This window comes from Ictidomys tridecemlineatus, chromosome X, assembly GCF_052094955.1.
Source record: "Ictidomys tridecemlineatus isolate mIctTri1 chromosome X, mIctTri1.hap1, whole genome shotgun sequence".
In the NCBI taxonomy this organism is placed as follows: domain Eukaryota; kingdom Metazoa; phylum Chordata; class Mammalia; order Rodentia; family Sciuridae; genus Ictidomys; species Ictidomys tridecemlineatus.
In genome coordinates, this window is record NC_135493.1 from 21,818,733 (window position 1) to 21,831,501 (window position 12,769).

Consider the following 12,769-nt stretch of genomic DNA (forward strand, 5'->3'; position numbering starts at 1 on the left):
TCTTAGGGAATTCCCAGTCTGATGCAAGAGCAGCCCTTTCCTTGGGAGCTCCCAGACCACAGAAGGAGCTTACAGTGTAGTCTGGAGAGGCAAACTTCAGAACCCACTTCAAAAGGGGAATCCCAAGTACATGCATAACCAATTCAGCCTAGACTGTGTGGAATTGGGTAAACTAACCCCTCTTATGATGATGGGGAACTAGATAGGGGACAGCTTCAGGGAACAAGAAAAGGGACACTGTAGGAGCTGTCCCATGTCCCAAGAGTGAGGAAGAAAGGAAAGACAGCCTCTACTGCATTATTGTTACCTCGGGAAGACTCTGGATGAGATGGGATTTGCGGGACTGCTGGCAAAAATGAAGAACTCATGGGCAGAGTGAGGTGCAGGTATCCCAGGTAGAGGGTACCTCCTGGGTGATGGTAGGAGAAATGAGGGTGCTGGGTGCAACCCTTGGCAATCACCCCAATTCAAATTCAATTGAAGATGAAGAAGAGAGAGGACCAAAATTCTGGGGGGGGGTCGGTTTTGGACCAAACCCCTGGAGATGCATAGTGGCAAGAGAAATGACCATGGTCAGGATCTGAGGTGCAGGGTCTGAGTGGGGGCAGTCCGGAAGGGGTCCTACCCTGAGTCCCCAAGTTTCCTGACAGCTGTTAAGGAAGCGAGGTGAGAAAGGGTTAAGTGTGCCCCTCCACCGCCCTAAATGCTTCCTGTATTTGAAATCCTTTAGGTCTTTGCAAACTCTCTGGCCCCTGGCCAGGCTGGCATTGTCCAGGGAGCGGTTGTGGGTTGTCCGAGCGGTCAGTCGCTCAGTCTTTGTTATGGGGCCACCTCGGGGTTCCCTCTTGCACCCGGCCTGAGCCTGCAGAGTGCGTGCCTGGAGGGGGGCGGTGCGGGAGACTCGTTTCTCCCTCTTCCTGGCCCCCCCCCTCCAGTCCTCCCGATGACCACATGACCAAGTGGGCTCGTGGCCAAGCCACAAGCTACAAAATGCAGCCCCTGGAGTGAGCGGGGAGCATTCTCGCTGGCAGCCTGGGCCAAGAGCAGTACAGCCGCGACCGAGCAAAGCCAGCCACTTGGAAACAGATCGCTGCAGAGCCTGGCTTCACGGTGCTGCCCCGCGGCGGCAGAGAGAGGCTGCAGGAGAGCCGGCGCGGCGGCTGCAGACTGAGGCGCACTCACTCACGCGGCCCGGGAGCCCTGCGAGCCCCGCTCCTGCACGCGCCAGCTGCGGCTTGCGCCTTCCCGTGCCTCAGGGCTCCCAGCTTCTCCCCCTTCCCGCGGGCTCGTCAGGGCAGCGGCGACTCGAGGAGCAGCATGAATCTGCGGCTCTGCGTGCAGGCGCTGCTGCTGCTCTGGCTTTCCTTGACTGCGGTATGTGGAGGTGAGTGTGCGCCCTCCCGCTCACCCGCTCTTGCTTTTGCTTTACCCCGCTGCAGCCGGCGCGCTCCCCTCCTTCCTCCCCACTCGCGCTCTCTGGCCTCCCAGAGAGCCCGGCGCGAGCCGTGCAGGAGCAGCCACACGCTGGCTGCGCCCAGCGGCAGATTGACAGGGCGTCTAGAGCCAGGGGCAGCCGGCCGCGGGGACCGGGTTCCTGGGGTATGAGGGTTCCGAATGGCCTTGAGCATCACCAATCTGGAGCCTTGTCCCTTCTGACTGCCCCTCTCAGTCCCGAGAAGCTAAGGGCCCCAGGCGTGCGCCTTGTGTTCCGTACCCTGCACCCCACGTGGTGGGGACATGAGGGCCTGCCCAGCTCCCCGCGTGGGTCAGAGGAGGGAACTGACCTGAGGTAGGTGGGCTGGTCTCCCGCATTGAAGGTCTTCTGGTTCCTGGAGGTTAGGGGCCGCAGGCCACTGGGGATGATGTGCCAACATGCCGACGTGACACTTGTTGCATAGGCAAGAGCTTGGGGCGGGGGCGGGGGCGGCGGCGGCGGCGTGGATCCCAGCTATTGCTACTTTCAGCCTACAAGTGAGCAGAGGCGGCCTCCCCCAGACTGCCCCCGCAGGTCTTCTCCATTACTCCAAGGTCCTCTCTGGTCTCCTCCGGGCTCCCGGGCTCCTACACAGGACGCCTTCCCCACAGCCTCCATGCTACTTCCATATCCTGGCTTCCAGCCTCCACTTTTTCCCAGGCATGTGCATGCTTCTCCTTCACCCCTGTGTCTCCAAGCACCAAACCAGGAAACAGGCACTGACTTGGCATCTCCATGCAGGTCTGGGGGCGGGCGTTCTTTTGCCCTTACCTGTATCACACCCCTACTTGGTAATACTTGGCATTGGCTTCCCTTGCCTGCCCCAAACCTGGTCCCCATCCATGCCTCTGCAGCTCCTGCCCAGGTTGCCTGTCCTTTGTGCGTCAGTGTCTCCCTGGGCTGCCAGCTCTCACCTCCAACTGCCACAGTCCTGTGATCTGGCTGTCACTGCTGCCTGCCTGGCACCAGAAGGAGAAGGCCAAGACTAGGTGGATTAATGCCAGTGCCAGGGCTGGAGTCACAAGAAAGCGAGGTTGGAGGGAAGGAGAGGGCAAAGGCGGCAAGTTTCCTAGAGGAAGAACATAGGGCTGGACTTAATTCCAAACCCTCCAGAACAAGAAGGATGGCTTACAGCCCAGGAGCCTCTGGGGGTCCAGCCAACTCTGCCTACCTCTTTATATAGGCAACCTCCTTTCTCTGCTCTTGTTCTTTGGCACTGCCCTGGTCCCAGGAGCACTGCTGAGCTTCTTAGGAGGATGCATTGGTCGGGTCTGGCACCTCCTGACTCCAGCTGGATGTCCAGTGATCTCCCTCTTTAAGACTTCAGCACTTGGACTGGGGTTGTGGCTCAGTGGTAGAATGCTTGCCTAACATGTGTGAGGCACTGGGTTCAATTCTCAGCACCACATATAAGCAATTAAATAAATAAAGGTCCATCAATAACTAATAAAAAATATTTTAAAAAGACTGCAGCACTGAGTCAGTCACCTCCTTGGGAAGAAGAGAGTAATCTTCTCAGAAAGTCCTGTCAGGTAGGCAATGGTTGGAAGGGAACAAATAAAGACACATCACAGGGGCCCACCTCCCAGGAGCTATCATCCAGTAGAGTTAGCAAGACAAGAAACCACAGGCAAATGGTCCACGGTATTGCCTTCAGAGGAGAAAAAGAATAGGTGCAGAAAGGGTATCCTAGAGGAAGCTGAGGCTTTGGGATCAGCACACTCAATGCTCCCTGTGAAGCAACAGGGAGTCCCTTGGCCAACAGAAACCACTGAGCCTATGAGGAGTCTGGCTATTGTGGCAGTACTGGTGATGGGAAGAGCTGGTTTCAAAGGAAGAGAAGTTGGTCATGCTGCCAGAACACTGTGTGCTTCTGACCCAGACCCTGCCACTTCTTGTTTTATTTGTCCCTTTTTCATATGTCATCTGCCCACTGTGATTTGGGGACATTGTTGCCCTCATATTTTGCTTAAGTCTAGCACTGGAAACTTCCAAAGTTCCCGCTGCTTTTCCACCATTCGACTTATCCTGGAGCCAAGGAGGGTAGGTGGCTACTAGCCAAGGGTCTAAGTATGCATGCCCCATTCCTCCTGCTTTCTGTCCTGCCCTAGAAACAGGGACCCCAGAACTATCTTGTCCTTGGCCCAGATTTACATGCACTCTCTTCAGCTAGAGTCCCCAGTAAAACTTCCAGGCCTGAAAACTATGCTTTCTCCTCTTACTCCAGATTCTCTCCTGACATGGGATGTTCACCCCCACCCCTAAATCCCTTCTTCCCCTCAACAACACTCCACCACTGCCTTCTGACCTGGGATACGACTTTGCTCTTCGGAGTCTGAGAGCTGCTGGGCCCAGGCCAAGTGTCCCTTGGTCTTTGAGTACTCCCTTTCTCCTCTCTGGCTTCCCCTTTCCAACTCCTGCTCAAAATATGCAGTGTGAGGACAGCCTACTGAATTCTCCCCAGTGGGGGAACATCTCCACTCCATTCCCAATCCTAAGCACTAAGTGCCCATGGAACCTGAGCCAGGCCTCTCAGAAGCAGAGGACTAATACAGGTCAAGTGGAGGGCCAGGCTGCCAGAGCCTGGTGTGTCCAGGACTGCAGAGCAGGTACGAGGAGATAGCACAGGGTCCTGGAGAAAGCGACTGGGGTGAGAGGGTGGGCAGACAAAGGAAAGTTGCCTTGTCTCAGAGACAGACACAGTGCTACAGAGCAGCAGAGGCAGGGGGTACATTGCCAGCAGGGTCCCTACCAGAGCATGAGTGTAAGCTTTAAAGCAATCACAAGACAGGCCAAACCACAAGAGGGAAAACAGGTGCATCATTCTTGGTGAGGCTGGCAAGTTCTTGAAAAGTTGCATTTACCCCTTTGTACATTGGCAGGGTTGGAGTTCAGATCACATGAAAATCAAATCTCATTCTCCCCTAACTGTGGTTCTCAGTGTGGGGATGCTACAGATTCATGCCTCAGGGCACTTCAGAGAGAAATGGCTCTAATCCCTCTAGGTTTGAGATTCTTTGAAGGATTGCCCATCTCCCTGTAATTAGCACATATGTTGGAAGAAAATATTGAGGTGAACTTGGGAGGTCCCTATTTCTAAAGGGGAGTTCTTTTGTACAGACAGGATCTCTGCAGTGTTGAGAAATAACAGTCTCTAATTTGTCCCTTTGGACAGGACAAAGGTAGAGTTTCAGGTGTCAGCTTATCTGACGGTGAGCCAGACTCAGCATCAAAAGTAGGAAAAAGGTGGGTGAATGGGTTTAGGGTGCAGGAGGAGCCTATAGACTTCCAGCGATGCAGAGGACAATAAGCCTCCATCCAATGGGATGCAAGAGGCCAGGGGTTTCAAGATGGCTATTCTCCAGGGCCTGGTTGATACTCAGTGAGTTCAGGGTAACCCTTCTCTGTATGCCTAGAGTCTAGACATCTTCCTGACCACTGTCTGAGCCACCATCTCTGCTTCCCATCCTGGCTTGTGACCTCTCTTCCCATGGGACCCTTCCCAGCCCTCCCTTCCTGAATGTTACAGGCACAGTCTAGGATGCTGAACATGTGTGGATGATATTCTTCCCCTTCTGGCTCTGTGCCTCTCTTCCCATGCCTGATCACCCCTAGGGTTCGGTGACCTGTGTTATTGCCCCTGCCCCCAAGTAGTTGAAGGCATGGATTTTAGAACCAAGGTTTCATTTACATTTTAAGGCCCTTAGGTTCCTTCCTTTATGCCTGGACACGTGCTTAGCACAGTTATCACTGCCCTGAACCCTGAGTGTGTCTCTGATAATAACTACTCATCAGCATCATTCAGAGATCCATTCTCAGTGTGCAGAGTGAGCCTTGCGGGAACCCCAAAACTCAGGTCATAAGCTGGAACTGCTGGGATGGGAACTTAATGAAAGTCCTTCCCTCTTCTCCCTCTACCCCCAGTGCCAGCCTCTTAGGAAATGGCAAGAGGAGACCTCTAGATCAGATAGCTTAGAAGCAGCACCCCCACTCCAGCTATATCTCCTATTCCAAAATGCAAATATAATTTTCTTTTTGGTACTGAACATTGAACCCAGGGTCATTTTAACACTGAGCCACATCTCCAGACTTTTCTGTTTGTTTTTATTTTGAGACGGAGTCTTGCTAAATTGCTCAAAGCCTCGATAAGTTGTTGAGGCTGGCTTTGTACTTGTGATCCTCCTGCCTCAGCCTCCCCAGCTACTGGGAATACAGGCATATGCCACTGTGCCCAGCTAATTTTTGTTTTAATTCTCATAGGTTATGAGTTTAGGGGCTCAGTTGACACATTAACCCACCTTGATCATTAGCAGGGAAGTGTGGCTCATTAACCAAGTGACCCTAGTTAACAGTGGGCCTGGTGATTTTTCTTAGAGATAAGGAAAGGAAGGTGCAGGGTTAGAGATGAGCATATGTGGGGTGGGCATATGTGTCTGGATGTGAGCAGGAAGAAAGAACAACAGGCCCCAGAGGCTGGGCAAAGAAGGCCCAAAGGACAAACCTCACCCGCTTTTGGCCTAAGAGGAAACTAAATGCCTGGAAACTGTGTGCAAGCAGAGGAGGACACAGGAGCCAAGGAAGGAACCAGAGCATGGGGGTGTTGTAGGTGGGGTTGGGGGATGAGGAGCAGCCAATGGGAGGCTATATGGAAACTGTGAGCTATTGGGGATTCCTGAATGAATGGCAATGAGGCTCAAGAGACAGGATATAGCTGAAGGCAAATCTGATGGTGTGGTGGGGAGAAAGACTGGTATTCATTATCATCAGTGGCCTGCAGACTGGCCCCATACTGGGCATTGCACAAGCACCCTGCCCATCTGCCTCTTCCCAGCACCATCTCATCTCATCCCACAGCCTGACTCTGGTGGCCATGCTTGTCTCTGGGTGCCAGCTAGGCTTCCCTGGCTGGACTTTAGGCTCCGAGAGAACTGACAAGAGTGCCTTCTCCCTCATTGTGCCCAAGTACACCCAGCACCACTTGGATTCCATCGTTGGGACTCAGATTGGCATCAAGGAAGTGATGCTGAGTCCCATGTTGGCAGATGTCAAGTGGAGCCTGGGAGAGCAGAACAGAAACCAGTTAGGGTCAGAATGGAAGGAATTCATGGGAGATGTGAACTGGGAATGACAAGAGATAGGATATTGGCAGGGAGGTGCCAACTACCACAGCCTACTCTCCTGGTGCATACACATGCTGTTAGTGCATAGACATTCATTCATCCATCCATCCATCCATGCATCCACCCATGTACCATGCATGCAATATTTATTAGCCTCTAAATCTGCTCACAGGCTGAGTCACAGATGGCCCAGCCACACCCATGGGGCAGTCTCAGGAGCAAATGTGAGTCTGAAATGCCTAACCACTGATGAGATGCCTATGGGTGAGGCATGGAGCTCTAGTATTCATAAGTGGGTCACCTTGCCCATCAAAGGATGTAGGAGTACAATGACGTGATGTTCAGGATTTGCTTTAAAATATCATAGCCAAGAAAAAAGAAAAGGGACAACTGGAGCATATGTGACTCCATCTGGATAGCTATTGAATCTGGGTGATGGATCCATGGAAGGGGAGTCATAGTAATGGTGTCTGTCTGAAATGTCTAAAGTACACCAGTTACTGGGGCACCATGGTTACTGCCTCCTGTACCCCAGCCAAGTACAGGCCTGATGCCCCAGAATGCACCCCCCAATGACTTTCCAAAGAAAAGAACTTGTTTGTGCCTGTCAAAAACATGATACAATCATAAAAAATATATAGAATCAGCTATTTCTATGGCAAGATGTGAGTAGTGCATTCTGTTTGTCCCAGGACAGTGTGTAAATGGCAGATTTTTCATTGAGATAGAAAAGAACAACAACAACAAAAAGCTATGAGGAGTGCCAGCCACCTCATGGAGAAATTGTCCTCTCCTGTGGGCCTATAGTCTGTGGGACCCCTTCTTGGCCGTCTGCCATTTTCATCAGCCTTCCTAGTTAACAGCCCTTTTCCTTTTTGCAGTGCCCCTGATGCAGCCTCCTGACGGGAAGGAGCTGGAGGAAGGCAATGTTCGATACCTGGTGCAGCCCAGGGCTTCGAGAAATGGACCCTGGCAGGGAGGCCGGAGGAAATTTCGCCGCCAGCGGCCCCGCCTCTCCCACAAGGGCCCCATGCCTTTCTGAAACAGGTATTTGCTGGATCCCCTGCTCAGTGGGCATTGCTCAATGGGAAGGGGAGGGACAGCCCTAGAAACTAATAAGCCTGCTTCTTACCACTGGCTAAACACATCACCTAGCCCTTCCATTTTATAGAGGGGAAGACTGAGTCCCAGAGAAGGGCTTGACACTTGGGACTGATATCTGGACTTCCCAACAGCTGAGTGTTACATCCCCTCTACCCTGTTGCCTGGGGTTGGGCAGGCTGACAGCTGGAGAATACTGGAAGTCCCAGCAGCCCTTAACTGGGAAGAGGTGCACAGATTGTGCCTATAGGTGTCCAGGTCTAGGAGTGAGAACGAAGGAGGCAGAGAGCAGGAAGAGAGTTGTGGATGTGCTGTTCCAGAGCTTCAGGTATCAAAGGTAGCTGCAGAGAAAGCAGGGCCTAAGGCTACCCCTGTGGCCTGGGCTGTTACCATCCCTCTGTAGCTGGGACAGAGGGACATCAACTCAGAGCCTTGGGCTTTAGGTTCAGGGGTTGAAGGGATTGAAGGCTGTCCTTTCCTTTCCTGAGGTGGGGGAGTCCTTTGACCTGGAACATGTCCATGATTTCTCTTGTTACTTTTTGTTTCTTTAGGACTGAAGGGGCCCCCAGGTGCCTACCCCCTGCAGTTCTCTCTACTCCACAGTTTGATCAGCTTCTCTGGAGCCCTCACATCCATTCAGCTGTCGTCTTGCACCTGTTCTAGCTGCTGATAGTCCCAGCTCTTCTAGCCCACCAGCTTCCCCTAATGGTGTGGTCCTGCTTCTCATTCAGATGATTCCATTTCTCTCATAAGGATCCATGTAGTCCACCTTTCCGGCCCTTCCCTGGACTGATTTTGGAGACCCAGCTTCTCCCTGGCCTGCTATACACCCTCATCCCTACTTTACCTATTTAATGCCCCCACCCTTCAGCTAGCCCTTCCCTCCTCAAGTCTGCCCTGGAATCTGGATGGAAACACTCTCTTCTTCAGTGGACTCCTGCAGATCTGTATTTTCTTGTCAGCTGGACCCTCACTCAGCCACCAGAGAGGAATACAAAGATGTGCAATGAGAGATTCTAGTTAGAGGGGCTGGGTGTTGGGATCCAGAGAGGGTACATTGGGGGAACTGAAATGGGGAGGAATGGTCTTCTGGTGAAGTGGGGCGAGGCACTGCAAAACAGGAATAGCCTCTTCCTCATCCCTGTGTTTGGCTTCATTAAGGAAGAAAAGAAGGAGAGGCTCTTTGAAGTACTTTGTTACTTCTGTCACCTTACTCTGTCTCCTAACACATTCTTTCTCTCTATCCCCTACAACTAGTTCAAGCTCCAGGTCACATGGGGAGGGTGCTGGGTGCTCTGTACCCTCCCAGGAGTGAATGCCAAATAGGAAGGTTGTTTTTGCCAAGAATCCCAGAATATCAGAGCTGAAAGGACCCTTGGAGATCACTTAGCTCAACCTCTTTATGCCAAAGCCTGTGAAAACAGAGTCCTGGAGTGAGGAGAGACCTGCTCAGGGTTACTGCTGAGTCAGAATGGGGACCAGGTCTCCAGATTCCCACTTAATGATGTCCTCTTCCCTCTTGATGATGTCTTCAAAACAAATGTAGTGCCTTTTGCTGGGGTTAGGGCTGGGAGTGTCTGGGAAGGGAAGGGAGAGGCAAGCTGGCTGTGAGCTGCCCCGTTGTGGGGATGGAGCTGCTCCCACCTCTCTTGCCTTCCCCTGCTGCTCCATTCCCAACCTGGGCCATATGGTTCCATAACTGGCCAGTTGCCCCTCTTCTGAAAGCACTCCCATGCCTGGTGGCCTTTAACAGGGGAGCTCAGGCACTGGGATTATTGTTCAGACCCAACATTGGTTGTCAAATGCCAGAAGTAGCCTTAAATCATTGAACCCAATGGCCTCCCCTTCGTGTTGATTGTACCCTCTTTCCTAGTGGACTTCCTTGGGGAGCAGAGGGCAGAGAATGGCAAAGAAAGGGAAGGAAAAGAAGGAGAGATGGGAGGATGTACAGGTAGGGTTGCACTCCATTCACCAGGGCCTATCTTCCCTGAGGGACCTCTCAGCCCTTCCCTCTTGGGGCCCTCTTGCCTTTGCCTGTGCAGATTTCCTTCCCAAATGCTTTCCAAGAGGGAGAAAAGGGAAGACAGAAGCTTGATGCCCACTTACATATATCTGGGGCAGGGGGAGTCAGGGCCCCCCAAGTCCCACAATAACCCCAGTGTTCACCTGTCCACCTCCCCTCAAGTCCTTTCCCCTCTGCTGCTGCTAATGCTGCTGCTGTACTGCTGCTGCTGCCATTACCTCAAGGCCCACCCTGGGGAGCCAAGCTGGGCACAGCCTCCCCACCCCACCAGACATGGAGTGGGATCTGGCCAGTGTCCACAAAGTCTCTTCTGCTACTAGTCCCCCCAGTAGGGACCTTGCCTTATTCTTCCTCCCTGCATCTCCTGCCTCATCAGCCTGCCATGACCTACAGCCAACCCAGCCCCATGGGGAAGGGAAGAAGAGAGGGAGGATGGCTGAGAGAGATAGGAGACAGAGGGCAGAGGAGGGTGGTGGGTGGGCTAAGGGGGCTCTCTTATTTAAAGTGGTTGTGTATGATTCTTATACTAATTTATACAAAGATATGAAAACCCTTTCCATTAAGAAATTGTCCCCTTCCTGTAATTGTGTTTGCTGTGTTTGTAAAGATTGTTCTGTGTAAATATATCTTTATAATAAAGAGTTAAAAGCTGAAAGTTTGCCCTTAGTCTTAGAGGTCATGTTCAGAAGGGGCATTTCCCCCACACGGGGCCATGGTTGTCCCTGTGCCCACAGATTGCACATTCAGGGAGGTAAGTGCTTGCATCCCAAATCGGTTCTAGGTCAAGTGTCCTGAAACCGACTTGCCACAGGCTCACAAAAGCAATCTATGCATAATGGCCAGCTCACATGAAATTCAGCCTGCTTTTTAGTCTTTGGCATCTGTTTGGATGTCCTAATTTTTGTCTGGCAGCAGTGACATTTAAAGGATTTTTAATAAAAGCAATTTACTTAACATGCTGATTAAAAGTGGGATTTCTATTAAAAGTTTTGTATTGGTGGGTGTCTTCTATTTTATCTACTTTTGGGACTTTTTAGCCAGTTTGCTTTTCTTAAAAAAATGTTATGTTTTCAGCAATAAATACAATTGGCAATGACTTTGCATGTATCATTTTATGTTTCACAAAGTGGAGTTGTAAGATGAATGAGATAGACTGAAAAATAAAATGCAAGGAGTTCAATACAATTCCACCCCATCTGTCTCACTTCTTCATGCTTGTTGTCAAAATGTCAATATCTTCCAGAACAGAAAGGAACATTGGGTACATGCTAATTTTGTTAATAAACACATTAGGTGCACACAGACGTACACTATGCAGAGTAAATCCCAATGAGATGAAGATGGGAGTGATCAAAATGCGTGCATTTGATAAATCTTGTGGGGGAATTCTATAGATTTGACAAGTATTTAGTGCCACAAATATATAACTTTAAAGAAAGTGCCTTCAGACAAAATTGCTAAAAAGTCATAAAACCAATAGGAGATAAAATAGAAGCCACCCATAAGCATATAAAACTATCTCACCATTGACAAAATGCTGCAAATTATGACATAGTGATTTAAAAATATGACATGTTTGAAGTGTTTCTTAGGAAAATTGGTGCAAAATGTCTCATTTTAAAATTACTAGTTTGACTTTTGGACAAACTAGTCATTGGAGGAACTGGGTTTAGGCAGAGGTTTTGGGTGGGCTGGTTTTACTCTGATTGGCCTGTTATTTCCCTAATCACCCTCAAAGCTCTAATTTCACATGAAACCAAGAATAAAAGGGGTGGGAGCAGGGCAGAACAACTTAATACTGACCCATAAGCATGCAGGCCTTTAACAGTTTACAGAGCTCTTGAAAAATCTTAACTCATCTTCCTAACAACTGAGCCAAAAACCTCACTATCAGATCCCAATTTTTAAAATATATATATATTTTTTAATTTTTAGTTGTACATGGACACAAACCTTTATTTTATTTATTTATATTTTATGGGATGCTGAGGATTGAACCCAGTGCCTTACATGTGCTAGGCCAGTGCTCTACCACTGAACTACAATCCTAGACCCTTGGATCCCCATTTTACAGATGAGAAAACAGACTACGAGAGGAAGCAGCTGGTCCTAAGTCTCACAGCTTGCAAGTGAATTTTAAATATAGTCTGCTAATTCTAAAATGCAAAGTCTTTCTACAGTAGTAGAAAGGAAAGTCCCCTAATCATAGAGGGAAAAAAATAAGTACAAGATGTGTTTTGTTTTTTTAATAAGTGCAATAGAAATTTGGGGTACAACTCATACATTGCTGGTGGGATTGCACATTGGTGCAGTTATTCTATAAAGTCATATGGAGATTCCTTAGAAAACTTGGAATGGAACCACCATTTGACCCAGCTATCCCACTCCTTGGTCTATACCCAAAGGTCTTAAACACAGCATACTACAGTGACACAAGCCACATCAATGTTTACAGTAGTTCAATTCACAATAACTAAACTGTGGAACCAACCTAGATACCCTTCAGTGGATGAATGGATAAAGAAATTGTGGTATATATACACAATGGGATATTACTCAGCATTAAAAGAGAATAAAATCATGGCATTTGAAAGTAAATGGATGGAGTTGGAGAATATCATGCTAAGCAAAATTAACCAATCCCAAAAAAACAAAGGCCAAATATTTTCTCTGATATGAGGATGCTGATCCATAATGCGGGGTGAATAGGGAAAAATGGAGGAAATTTGGATTGGGCAGAGGGGAATGGGGAGAGGGTAGTGGGTGTAGGGGTGGGAAGGATGATGGAATGAGATGTGCCCTATGTACATGTATGATTGCATGAATGGTGTGACTCTGCATTGCGCACAGCCAGAGAAATGAGAAGTTGTGCTTCATTTATGTACAGTGAGTTGAAATGCATTCTGCTGTCATGTATAACTAATTAGAACAAATAAAAAATTGGGAGTACAAGATAAGACAGTGTGGCCTGATGAGATTGGGGAAAGTAAGTGGAGTTTGAGCAGTTAATACAGGCCCCAGAAAATCCAGTAACATTTGGCTAAGTTTGGT

At 49.7% G+C, this 12,769-nt stretch overlaps 1 protein-coding gene across 1 annotated transcript; it reads left to right on the forward strand.

Annotated features, from left to right (window-relative positions):
* The first annotated feature begins 1,018 nt into the window (after nt 1-1,018).
* Apln (apelin) lies at nt 1,019-10,903 on the forward strand. The gene is made up of 3 exons (XM_005319321.5): nt 1,019-1,384; nt 7,476-7,641; nt 8,247-10,903. Exons 1-2 carry the CDS (start codon nt 1,318-1,320, stop codon nt 7,634-7,636), a joined length of 228 nt encoding a protein of 75 aa, XP_005319378.1. The 5' UTR covers nt 1,019-1,317; the 3' UTR covers nt 7,637-7,641; nt 8,247-10,903.
* The last annotated feature ends 1,866 nt before the right edge of the window (nt 10,904-12,769 follow it).

Excerpts from the sequence above, each read along its gene's own strand:
- Apln (XM_005319321.5), top strand. The coding sequence starts at position 1,318 with ATGAATCTGCGGCTCTGCGTGCAGGCGCTGCTGCTGCTCTGGCTTTCC. Across the intron at positions 1,385-7,475 it reads CTTGACTGCGGTATGTGGAG|TGCCCCTGATGCAGCCTCCT; the intron begins GTGAGTGTGCGC and ends TCCTTTTTGCAG.